The following is a 12,426-nucleotide window of genomic DNA, read 5'->3' as shown; positions in this document are numbered from 1 at the left end:
AGATTTGGCTCCTGTTGTATAGCTTGTTCTTTGTTGAACTTAACGATACATTTTTTAGACCCTAAGTGTCCAACTGGCCAGGAAAATGATGACCTTAGCCAAACCTCTGAGGAGAAAAGTGATGTTGCTGAAAAATCTGGGTTTTTCAGTTGATAACCATAGGTTTAGTTGCGGTTTGTCTCAGGTGACTGTTGGGGAGGTGGGAGGAGCCAGAAGTTACCAATATTGCTTTATAGCCTTGAATATTCAGTCTGCTCTTACGTCCTGGGGCTGTTAAGAGGTTTATGGACAACCATGAGGTATATTATTATCTCAATACTTTGATTTCACTACTTGAAACTTTATGCACTGAGATTTCTTGTTTACATATTTCACAGCATTTCTGTGGACAAAAATTATAAATGTGCAATGTTAATTTTTCAGACCCAGGTCCCCTCCTAGTGGCCATGTTTTTTGACTTCCGAGGTTTGTCTTCCATTCTTTGCTGTTTCTTTTTAGGTCAAGTTCTCAGTTTCACAGTCTACTGAGGTGGTGTGTAGTATCATAAGTATCCAAAACTGCCTGTTGGTAGTTCTGCTGGTTTATGTTTGCATCTGATGAATCTTATCTCTTTTAGACTTCCCCAGTAAGAAGCGGAAGAGGAGCCGCTGGAACCAAGACACAATGGAACAGAAGACGGTGATTCCAGGAATGCCTACAGTCATCCCCCCTGGACTTACTCGGGAACAAGAAAGAGCTTATATAGGTAAATACACGTTCTGCACTCAAATGCATTTTCAGATTGTTACTGAACATTTTATTTGTTGAAAGTTTGGGACTTTACAGTTTTCTCTTTGAGAGGAGCTATGGTCAGATGACTTTGATATAATCCATCAGTTTTTGCTCTGTGAGTCCTGCATTTGTAGCTCCTTGTTTTGGTCTGTTGGTAACAGCAGTGTTCTCCATGAGTGCCAGAAGGGTAGAGGGGCCCGCTTAGGAATGAGAATAGTTCCCAGCCCAGCACCCCACCCCACCCTTTTCAGCTGCTGTTCATTACCAGTTGATGAGGTGAGTGTTACATGCCTCTCTGGACTTGGCCCCAGTGGAGAACACTGCAGGTATTGTAAACCAAGTACCTTTTTCACAGCCTGGCCTTTCACCATAATTTCATATTCCTCCTTTCCCTAAAATGTGGTCTTTTATTTTTTTATAGGTACTTTCTGAAAGGGGAAAAAACTCTCAGTTTAATCAAAAAATGGTTCTGAAAGTGTGTTTACCCCCCTTTTACCATTTTGTTGAATTTAACCTTTGCTTCAGCATCTTTTCTGGTTTGGTCTTTGGAGAGCTGTCTTAAAATGAGGGCTCTTGTGTTTACTCCTAAGGAACTCTGCAGGGAAAGGGGTACTGCTTGGATCTGGAATAATGAGGTGGTTAGGATAAAAGATCATAACTGTTGGGAAATTTTGAGAATTACGAATGTCCACAGTAGAAATGAAACTAACTTCAAAATTACCTTTTTTAAAAAAAATAAAAGGTTTTTAATGCAAGTTTTACATTTATTTATGTACCTGTACAGCTGTCTCAAAAAAGTTTACTTGATACACATTTCCTACTAACCAAATAAACATTGGAGTAAATTAGGGCAGAAGCCTCCTAGACCCATGAGGTTGTGTCCTTCACGAGTAAAAAACCTCTAGGCCATTGTTCTTGAGGGTCTTCATCTCTTTTCTAGACTGCTGAGAATTTTGAGGTGTTGAAATTGTCTTATCTCATTTTTACAATACTAATAATTCTTCTTTCCCTACTGTTGAGTCTACTCCCACCCATCCTTTTATGTCTTATATTTGACTAGTCTGGGTCTTGATAACCTTATGAAAATGTCCCTAGTGGAGTGATAGCCCAAGAACACAAGCAGATGCAGAAAATGGGAAAAACAGATTCATTCTTTACATTTCCAACTCTCTTCCTTTGGAGGAAGTTACTGCTTGGGTCCTAAGCGCGTTTAAAGGTGTAATCAAAGCCTGGGCTAGTGTAGGTCTCTTCTCCAAGGAAGATGGCAACCTTTAGATTTAGGTGCCGGTGGTCTCAATCAGCCCACATCCCTGCTGTCCAGTTACAAGAACTGCCTGCCTCCACGAAGGTGACTTTCACCTTGAGCAGTTGAGCTTAACGCTTGGCTGCCAAGTCAGAACTTTTGTAGCATAAAACAACTTGGGGGCCCACATGTGTCTTCGTGTTCTTTTATCTCTCTTACACAGGATGTCCCCAATATCCTCTTTTGATATTAATGTAGATTTTCATTTCTTCCGAGTTGGAGTGGATGTGGTGTTGGGGTATAGCCCTGTGGGGTGTGTTTAAAATTAGAAGGGTGTCTGGGGTTAGACATGTGTTAATTCTTGGAGTTGCCTCAACTTGAACCCAACCCATTAAGACTTGCCCTTGTTAGAGATACCTGCTTAGGACACTTAGATGCTACAAAGGTAAGAAACAGGTGATCATTCAGCATGCGAAGAAAGTGATCTGGCTTCACACTTCCCATTATCTTGAGAAAATCAACTGGGTAATACTTCCCTGGAGTCACTAAACTTTTGTGAAACCATCATCTTTTTCATATACAGCCTCATTTGGTCATTTGTCAAGGTCTGAGGGCCCCACATAACTCTCCTTGACCCACACTTTTCATTCTCTGCACCCCTACTTTTATTCCCCATGTAAGGAGTGAGTCTAAACTTCTTGCCTTGTTACTGGTGTATTAAGGTATACTGATTGTCATAAAATTTGAATGAAAACAACAGGTATTGGGAGATCCTTACTAGTACGGATCTGGTTTTACAGAAAGAATATGCACAAACTTAAATATGAGACTGTTGAATTGGTTATTAAATGTTTTGTTTAAGGAATTTTAATCCTGGTATCAATGAAAATGATCTTTGCTTAACTGGTGTTTTTCCTTGTCCCATGTTAATTGAATCTCATTTTGGGTTATGTTTAAGTTTTGATGAAGGAAAAATAAAATCTAAGAGTCTAGCACTCAAGAGTGTAATTTGGTGGGAACAGGGTATTGGTGATAACATACATGGTTTAGTTCTGGGTGCCAATTGTATAGCAAGCCTTGGTGGAGAGGAAGAGGTAAAACGCCTCCTAATAATTGTTTTGATGTTAGCCTTAGTGAACAGTCTATACTGCTAACCCCTCTTCCAACAAACTGTTTGCTTCCTTAAGTGATAACCATTTTGAAGTGAAAGATACTTAGAGATGTAAGTGGACTCCTGCCAGTAGATGGTTGGGGGTTTTTGCCTCAATGTGTTCACTGATCACGTCCCTTTCAAAGTCTCCGAGTTCTTCATGCTTGTTGTTGAGATTTGAGATGTTTTTTGGTAACATTGTCTTTTTTCCATCCTTTTTTTTCTTTCCTAACCTGGTTTCTTCCAGTGCAACTGCAGATAGAAGACCTGACTCGTAAACTGCGCACAGGAGACCTGGGCATCCCCCCTAACCCTGAGGACAGGTTGGGAAACAGTTTTAACCAGCTGACAGTAACGCTTTTACCTTTTTCTCAATACGTTTTACTGGTGGCAACATGTTGTGTCAGTTCAATAAAATCCTAGTAAGAAGACTGGTACTGTGACCATTCTGGGAACTAGAGTGTAAATTAGCAGTTAAATGGTCAGTCATCAGTTAGCAGAATGGAATGAAATTTAATTACTAGCAGAATCAAAAGTTACAGGAAAACGGACAACTGGTTTTCAATTGAAAAGTATGTAGATTTTAACCTGATTTACCCACTAGTAGGGACAGTGAGGTGGCCCATTAACCAGCAATTTCAGTACCTCCTTTGGCTGAAAGCCCAGGTGTAGCGTGTCCTCACAGGTACTACACATTGTAGGGAATAAGAATATTTTTGAGCATCACTGAATTTGAGCAGGCCAGAAACTCTGTCTGGTCAGCTTATGCTGCAGTCTCCTGCTCATGGTTTTGAAATAGACAAGATTCTAACCAACTTCCTTCATCACTGCCAGTTAATTTTCAGCCTTGGCCATTGCCTGGGGTGTTGGGAGGGGCCAGAATATTTTCACCTGTTTTGGGAAGGCAAGCAACCAACCAATTACTTTTTTTTTTTTTTTAAAGGGAGTGTGGTCCTCAAACAGCTGTGGTCATGTCATTTCAGTTTGTAATTTCTCACCTCTAAAAAATAAAAAGTCTACAAAGTTTGAGGGAAATGAACTTTTTTTTAACAGGAATTTTATTGGCAGGCCAATATTTGAACAGCTAAAATCTGGTCCATTTAATAGAAAGGCAATGTGCCTCCTCCGTGAAGTGTCTCTTAGTGCATGCAGCATAGTTGAAAACACTTTGCTTTAAAAAGTAGTGTTTTTGGCTTGCTACCCATTTTAATAACTTGTTAAATCAGGAAGATGATGTAATGGTTTTAGAAGCCACTCATTTAAATAAGCACCTTTCTGGTGTCCTGTGTTAAGAAGCAAAGTAACATATATTGATGCTTTTCATTTGAGTTAATTAAATTTTTATTTTTTCACCTGTAAATTTTGGTTGGAGGGTTGTTAAGTTTTATATTTTGATTTTTTTTTTTAGATTTGCTTTATAGATTATAGACCACAACTGTTTAGTGCCTTTTTGGCCTTTTTTCCTGTAATAACATGTCCACAGGTTACCAGGCAGTTCCTTAAAAAGTTGAATTTTTAACAAACCTTCGTTTCCTGGAGAATTTGGATTAGAAATTAGATGATCTCTAATACTATTCTTACTCAAAGTGAAGAAGTTGGGCCAGTCTGACCTCTAGAATATTGGTTTTTGCCTTTCACTTCCACAATTTGGAAAGAGGTTACGCTGTTGTGGGGCCTTTAAATGACCAATTTGGTACTGGTAAAGCTTCTTTTGGTGATTAGCCAGAAGTGCTTAATTCTAGACAGCTATGAATGAGGTGGGAATTAGAAATGTCAAGCATGTTAGAAATAAAATCAGAGGAGAGTTTTTTTTTCCTCCCTTGAATTCAGTTTGAAAGAGGCCCTAATTAATGCCTGATGGTTTTGCTTTGAAAGAGCCCAGGTTGGAGGGAAATGCATGAGTTTCTCACTTAAGGTTATTTCTTAAGAAGGTGTATTCTCAGTATGAAGCCACTTTATGCCATTTTGATGTTGCTTAAGTTGCACAGTTAAAAATGTTTTAAAATCTTGTGTAGATTTAAATGTATAAGATGGTAGTCTAATGAGCTGGGGTATGTTTGTCTTTGTTCACTATTACTGGATTGTGCTAACAGTTTATACAGATGCTAGAAACGGAGGTGTCATTTAGCCGTCATTAGTCATGAACAAACCTGACCTTTTATTCCATCGTGTGTGTAACGTGGTATGACATGGTTCCCTTTAGGCTGAAGACAGTGGGAGCAGCCGAGTTCAGTCCTTGCTCTCCAACTAGGCAAGGTTCTCTCAACTAAACAAAGGGTATAGGAATCTTGACTACTTTCAGGATGTTTTTAAAATAACCTGATCCACATGGTCTCTTCCCTTCTTGCAGCTGCTACTAAATTTTCATTCAGAATATCAAGCTATGGTCCTTTTTGTAATCTTAACTCAGAATTCTAGGAGTGTAACTTCTCTTTTTTTTATTACCGCAAAATCCAGCTGTGGTAAACTGATCATTTTATCATTGCTATTTTTTACTTGTAGCAACAGCATTTTACTCCTTTAAAAAAAAAGAGAGAGAAAATCTGCTTTCTGGACTTGTAAACTCTGGTGGAGAATCATAGGTTTTCCCCTTGCTGTTTGCAGGTTCAGACCCTAGACAAATACATGACCAAATCTGCATTTGCAGCCTCTCAGAGAAGCTGCTTTAGCAATTTAACGGTTTTCTCTACCCAGACTCCCTAACCTCGAACAGCCAGAAAACAGGTTGACTCCTGGGCCTTGGACACTGCCAGCCAGGCCATTGAAGGAAAAGCAGAGACGAAGCCTTGAACCATCTCTCTCCATTGTGGGGGCCAAGTAGCTGCAGTAGCCTTGAGTCCCAGTTGTATTGGGTTAAAGAGCTCATACTTACTACGTGGTAGGGGTACAGCCTCTCTTCCAGTTAGGGCATGAGCTCTGCAAGAGTCATTTAACATTTTACCTAAACTTGGGGTTTCCGTGGTTCATAAAGTTGTAATATGGTTTTTTTTTTTCCAACAAAAGAAAATTCATATTTGGCAAGAAGACTCCAGAGGATGATACAGTCCTTGCCATTTACAGTCTAGAGATTTTCCCTTAGAAGAACAGACTTTTTTTCCTCTCATCACTTTTAGAACAAAACCACTTTTTTCCTTTCTCACACACACCCCAGTCCCCCTGATGCTAAGCCAGTTTCTACCTCCCTATTCCACACGATTTTGAATAGCACACGTTATGGTCGGTTCCTCCGAAGAGTGTTGTGTTAGGGTCTTGAGAGGCAGAGGGGCTGGGGAAGACTTATTTTAGCCCGTGTGGGAATGAGAGTAAAGTGAAGGCAGAGGGGTGACGGTGGTCTGTTTCCCACAGGTCCCCTTCCCCTGAGCCCATCTACAATAGTGAGGGGAAGAGGCTTAACACTCGCGAGTTCCGCACCCGCAAGAAACTGGAGGAGGAACGGCATAATCTCATCACGGAAATGGTTGCCCTCAACCCTGATTTCAAGCCTCCTGCAGATTACAAGTAAGCCAAGGGACTGGGTGGTCCGGGATAAAGACCCCAGCGGATTAGGTGTGGTCTGCTAGAGCATTGTAGATACTAACCTCTCACTCCTTACCCTGTCATCTATAACAAAACGTGGTATAGAAGGTTAGTTCTAGAAGAGCTGTTGAGGTCACCTCAGAAGTGTGCAGAGTCTATGAGTCTTTTCTTTCTTAGACCTCCAGCAACACGTGTGAGCGATAAAGTAATGATCCCACAAGATGAGTATCCGGAAATCAATTTTGTGGGGCTGCTGATTGGGCCAAGGTGAGTACCTGCTGTTCTGTGGAATACAGAATTCCCAAGGATCTGGGAGGAGCTCCCTGGGTGGCTTGGTGTTAAAGAATCTGCCTGCTGATGTAACAAACATGGTTCAATCCCCGGGTTGGGAAGATCCCCTGAAGGAGGAAACAGCAATGCACTCCAGTGTTCTTGCTTGGAAAATCCCATGGATAGAGGAGCCTGGTGGGCTACAGTCCATGGGGGTCACAAAAGAGTCAGACGCAACTTAGTAACTGAGCACTCATGCAAAGACCTGGGAGATGAGTCTGTCTTGTGCCTTTCTGGGTACCATCTTCCTGCTTTTGGTAGGATGTTCACTTTGGCTGAGTGAGTGCCGTTTGGTGAGAAAATTTTCCGTTTCACCGCAGAGAAGTCAAATCTTGAGGATTGCTGTGATCTTAACTTAAAGATCGTGGAGCTGTTGGTGGGAAAATCTCATTCTATACACTCACGGTTTCCTATCACTGCCCAGTGAGCCACTCTGAATTTCCATGTTGGGTATTAAAGCCATCTTTTCTGCCTCTGATAGAGGGAACACCTTGAAGAACATAGAGAAGGAGTGTAATGCCAAGATCATGATCCGGGGGAAAGGTTCTGTGAAAGAAGGGAAAGTTGGGCGCAAAGATGGCCAGATGCTGCCAGGAGAAGATGAGCCGCTTCACGCCCTGGTCACTGCCAATACCATGGAGAATGTGAAGAAAGCAGTAGAACAGGTGAGGAGTCAGGAAGGAATCCTCCAACCAGAAATCTAGGTGGCAGTCCCAAGACTTACATAACTGTGCCCGTTGCGTCTCCACCAGATAAGAAACATTCTGAAGCAGGGTATTGAGACCCCTGAGGACCAGAATGACCTACGGAAGATGCAACTTCGAGAGTTGGCTCGCTTGAATGGGACCCTTCGGGAAGATGATAACAGGTACGTATGTGATTGGTTTAGAGGGACAGGCACAAAAACCAGAACCTACGGAAGAAGGGTGATGGGCCACAGCCATTGAGGTGACCTTTTTCTTTCAACAGGATCTTAAGACCCTGGCAGAGCTCTGAGACCCGCAGCATTACCAATACCACAGTCTGTACCAAGTGTGGCGGGGCTGGCCACATTGCTTCCGATTGCAAGTTCCAAAGGTGAGGGCCTCCTGGTAGCTTCTGGTGTATAGGACAGCTCGTGTTAATCTGCAGAACCAAGAGCTTCCTTTCAGTGAGTTTGGTCTATTAACAGTGTGATGCAAAGCCCAGAACGATTAGAAACAGTCGATGGTGAACATCCCTACTTTATTATCTTGAGCCCAGGGAACCTGAAAACTTCCCTTCTGGGTATAGGTATTTTCATGTGGCTCATTGCTAACTGCTGTTTGTTGCTTATGGTTGGTGTTGCAAGACAGCTTGTAGTTTTGACCAGTTGCAATCCAGCATTTGATAGCAATGTTCTTCTACTTCAAGTGATGAATATAAAAAGCCTTGTTAAGGAAGTTTTGGCAGCTCCTCTGGTCTTGCATAGATTTTCCTTCCCTCATACCTGCAATGTGGAAATTGATGAAACTTACTGTTTTGGGAAAACCTGAACTTCTCCTGGCTTCCTTTCACCTCTGTTCTTGCCCAGGGGTCTCTGCTGTGGCAGAGGTCCATGTGCTTTTCCCAGATGGAGAGCTGGGCACAGAGCTGACGAGCTGATGGGACTGTTTCAAGGAAGGGGTTAGAAAGGGTGACTGAATTCCTCTAAACTTCCTTTGTGTAAATTCTTCAAAGTAAAGGTTTCCATCTTAACGAGTCTTCCCCACCCCTTTTCTCTTTGTGTCTCTACCCCACCTTTAGGCCTGGTGACCCCCAGTCAGCTCAGGATAAAGCACGGATGGATAAAGAATACTTGTCCCTTATGGCTGAACTGGGGGAGGCACCTGTGCCCGCATCTGTGGGCTCCACCTCTGGGCCTGCCACCACACCACTGGCCAGTGCACCTCGGCCTGCTGCTCCTGCCAACAACCCACCTCCGCCGGTGAGTTTCGGGAGGGGGTTTTCACAACCTGGCCCCCTCTTCTCTTCCCAAGAGATGGGAGTACGTGGCCAGGTGCTTGGGGTAGGACAGGTGGACATGGCCGGCAACATTGTTCTTTCGGGCCATCAGGAATGTTTGGGGACCTCTCAGTTTGGGAAGGTCTTGGCCTTTTGTGTCCTGGTCCTGTGGCACAGCCGAAAGAACAGTGTTGCCGCCAGAGGGAGCAGGCAGGGACACTGACGGGAATGCTCTCACGTAGTCTCTCATGTCCACTACCCAGAGCCGCCCACCCTGGATGAACTCCGGCCCGTCAGAGAGTCGGCCCTACCATGGCATGCATGGAGGTGGCCCCGGTGGGCCCGGAGGTGGCCCCCACAGCTTCCCACACCCGCTGCCCAGCCTCACAGGTGGACATGGTGGACATCCCATGCAGCACAACCCTAATGGACCTCCACCCCCCTGGATGCAGCCGCCACCACCACCGATGAACCAGGGCCCCCACCCACCTGGGCACCACGGCCCTCCTCCAATGGGTAAGTAAGTGTCAGACCAGAAACCTTGGGGCTTTGGGGTAAGCAGGGCTTTACATGGCTGGGAGCAGGTCTCAGAGGGGTTGAGTGTCGGTGCTGAGTCTCTTGCTGAGGCTTGGTCTCCAGGTCAGGAGGAAGTCTCCCTTATGGTTCAGGAAGGGATTTCTACGTGGGGTATACACGTGGGGCCTGCCTCGTAGAGACGGCATTCAGAACAGCTCTTGTAAGTGGCCATCACTGCCACTTGACTGAGCTATTGTGGGGGTGTATCTTCCCTGGTCAGTTCCAATGTCCTGCTAAGTCCCTGCTCTTTCCTTCCATCAAGATCAGTACCTGGGAAGTACGCCTGTGGGCTCTGGGGTCTATCGCCTGCATCAAGGAAAAGGTAACAGCCTGGTTGGTGCTTCCTGAGGGGTGCTGCCTGCCTAGGCTGGGGAGGCAGTGGGAGCCCTGTGGCGAACCCGCCTCCTCTCCTGAGGCTTCATTCTCTCCGCCTTTCTGCAGGTATGATGCCGCCGCCACCTATGGGCATGATGCCACCGCCGCCACCGCCTCCCAGTGGGCAGCCTCCGCCCCCTCCCTCTGGTCCTCTTCCCCCATGGCAACAGCAGCAGCAGCAGCCTCCGCCACCCCCTCCGCCCAGCAGCAGTATGGCTTCCAGTACCCCCTTGCCATGGCAGCAAAGTGAGTGGAATATTTTGGGCTGGTGGGGGTGGGTGGGATTGGGGGTTGGGGCTGAGAGGAATGAGAGACCCTCACAGCTCAGACAGGCAGGCAGACACCTTGGGATGAGACTCTGGTCTCTGCTGTGGGGTAAAAAGAAAGGGCCTTGTGGCCCCTGGGGGTCTGGGGGAGGAGAGCTGATGTCTGGCGAGGCTGTGTCTGGAGAGAGGTTTGTGGGGGCTGGAGGGGAGCCCACCATCGTAGGCTGGGAGCCGCTGGCTGGCCCACGCCTGCGTCTTAGGCCCGGGGTTGGGGGGGTGCATGCATGCTCTGGAGAGGGATGTGACTGGGGCCTGAGAGACTGCAGGGATGGGACCGGGGAGTAGCTGTGGCCTTGAGGTTGAATGTGCCGTTCGGTGGTGGCGGCGGATGGGCGGAGGGATGTCAGAGCCGGTTCATGTGTCTGGTACCTTCCCCTCGGCCCTTCCAGGGGCACTGGTGACAAAAGGGCTTACTCCGCTAAGCCTAGAGACCTTGAGGCTGACCCCAGGGTAGTCCTGCCCGCCCCTCCACCCCCATTGCCAGGACCACCCCGCCCGCCCGCCCCCCACCACCGTACCGCATGCCAAGCAAGGAGCAGGCATCCCTTGCCTCCCCATCCCAAGGCAGCAGCCGCAGAGAGCCGCGGTGTGCCCCCGCGCGTGTGACCTTGGGCTTCTTTACCACCCCAGATACGACGACTACCACCACGAGCGCTGGCACAGGGTCCATCCCGCCATGGCAACAGCAGCAGGCGGCTGCCGCAGCTTCTCCAGGAGCCCCTCAGATGCAAGGCAACCCCACTATGGTGCCCCTGCCCCCAGGGGTCCAGCCGCCTCTGCCGCCCGGGGCCCCTCCCCCTCCGCCGCCTCCGCCGCCTGGTTCCGCCGGCATGATGTATGCCCCGCCCCCTCCTCCTCCGCCTCCCATGGACCCTTCTAACTTTGTCACCATGATGGGCATGGGGGTGGCGGGCATGCCACCCTTTGGGATGCCTCCAGCTCCCCCACCGCCTCCACCACAGAACTAGACTTGGTTTTTTAAGAAAATATATATTATATATAGAGAGAATTGGTCTCGTTTAAACACACGCCGAACCTCACCATATGGAGCCAGACATTGGGACGCACGCATGTGATTGTGTGCACGCATGTGTGTGTGTGCACGCACCGGGCTGGGCCAAGCGACTGAGGACTCGCTTGGGAATGGGCAGGTGGTAATGGGGCGCCAGCTTGGGCTCTCCTGGCGCCCCGTAGCATCGAGTGTCTTCTTTGTCTTCTTTCTCTCCTCACCCAAATCCCTTTGCCTCTCCCCAAACTGGGCCGCCAGGATCCCTCCCCGCGGCGGCGATGGCCCGAGCCATGAGAGTGAGGACTTTCCGCGCCCATTGGTGACCCTTCCAGGCAGACAGCCTCAGCAGCGCCCCTGGTGGACAGGATGGTTCGGCAAAGCAGCCTGAGTTATTTTTATGGACGGAATCGGAACACGCTGGCTCCATATTGTGAAATTTTTATTAATTTTTTCTTTTTTCTTTGTTACTTCCTTATCTCTTCCTTTCTTCAGACTCCGTCCAAGGAGATGCTCTCCCCGGTCTTCTGCTGCAATTAGATTCCTTTCCCTTTTCTCATTCCTGGTTCTTTAAGGAGAGAGGAACAAGTGGTTTTTAGGCAAACAATTTGGGCCATCAGTATGGCGGGGCGGGGTGGGGTGGGTGTTTTCTTTGGTTCCAAGATTTTCAAACTGCCATATTTTTTTTCAAGCTGAGATACTTTTTCCCCTTAATTTTAAGTGTAGGGTTTTGTCTCTGCCACTCTCGTGGGGTAGTGGGTTAGTCCCCAGGTTGAGGGTCCATAACCAAACTGGCACCCCTGCCCGTGGTAGGTGGAGCCATGTAAGCTGCCTGGGGCTTGTCTGCAACCTTCAGAGCCCTTTCAGCGCTCCCTGAGCTGCCTCAGATTCCGTTTGTTCCTCTCCTTCCTGGAAAGGCTAGCTTTTACAATTTATTTTAATCCCAAACGTCTGAATGTTCTGCAGTGTTGAGGGGTTTGAGCCCCTTGTTTTCTTCGTTCTGCTTCCTTTCCTCCTCCCCTCTTCATGGAGTGATTATGTTGACAATAATGTATGATGCGCGTTCTCTTCACTGGTTTATCAGCAGACGTTTCTCTGGGCTTTTTGGTGTATGATTCAACACTGCGTTAAAGGGGGGTGTTCCATTGAATAAAAGAGCAGTGTGGTTTTC

General features: G+C 46.7%; 2 protein-coding genes across 10 annotated transcripts in view; both read left to right on the top strand.

The window, feature by feature from the left end:
• The window catches only part of MAP4K2 (mitogen-activated protein kinase kinase kinase kinase 2), a 26,391-nt gene extending 25,727 nt beyond the window's left edge, over positions 1–664 (top strand). The window contains exon 34 of the transcript XR_009734588.1: positions 617–664. The gene's annotated coding sequence lies outside the window, so the exon portion shown is untranslated. The remainder of the gene's footprint in view (positions 1–616) is intronic.
• The window catches only part of SF1 (splicing factor 1), a 13,591-nt gene extending 1,165 nt beyond the window's left edge, over positions 1–12,426 (top strand). For 2 of the 9 annotated variants that reach the window (XM_061406873.1, XM_061406870.1), the window contains exons 2-14: positions 617–745; positions 3,412–3,487; positions 6,510–6,662; positions 6,858–6,947; positions 7,492–7,675; positions 7,763–7,878; positions 7,980–8,087; positions 8,775–8,955; positions 9,215–9,488; positions 9,811–9,870; positions 9,990–10,169; positions 10,880–11,084; positions 11,517–12,426. In XM_061406873.1, the coding sequence (XP_061262857.1) occupies positions 617–745; positions 3,412–3,487; positions 6,510–6,662; positions 6,858–6,947; positions 7,492–7,675; positions 7,763–7,878; positions 7,980–8,087; positions 8,775–8,955; positions 9,215–9,488; positions 9,811–9,870; positions 9,990–10,169; positions 10,880–11,084; positions 11,517–11,646 (1,886 nt within the window). In that variant the 3' untranslated portion in view covers positions 11,647–12,426. Of the gene's footprint in view, positions 1–616; positions 746–3,411; positions 3,488–6,509; positions 6,663–6,857; positions 6,948–7,491; positions 7,676–7,762; positions 7,879–7,979; positions 8,088–8,774; positions 8,956–9,214; positions 9,493–9,810; positions 9,871–9,989; positions 10,170–10,879 lie in introns of all 9 variants that reach the window. The other 7 variants (XM_061406877.1, XM_061406871.1, XM_061406872.1 and 4 more) reach the window with 5 other exon arrangements.

The sequence above is a fragment of the Bos javanicus genome, chromosome 29 (genome assembly GCF_032452875.1).
Source record: "Bos javanicus breed banteng chromosome 29, ARS-OSU_banteng_1.0, whole genome shotgun sequence".
Taxonomy (NCBI): Eukaryota; Metazoa; Chordata; class Mammalia; order Artiodactyla; family Bovidae; genus Bos; species Bos javanicus.
This window is presented reverse-complemented; position numbering and strand designations above follow the sequence as displayed.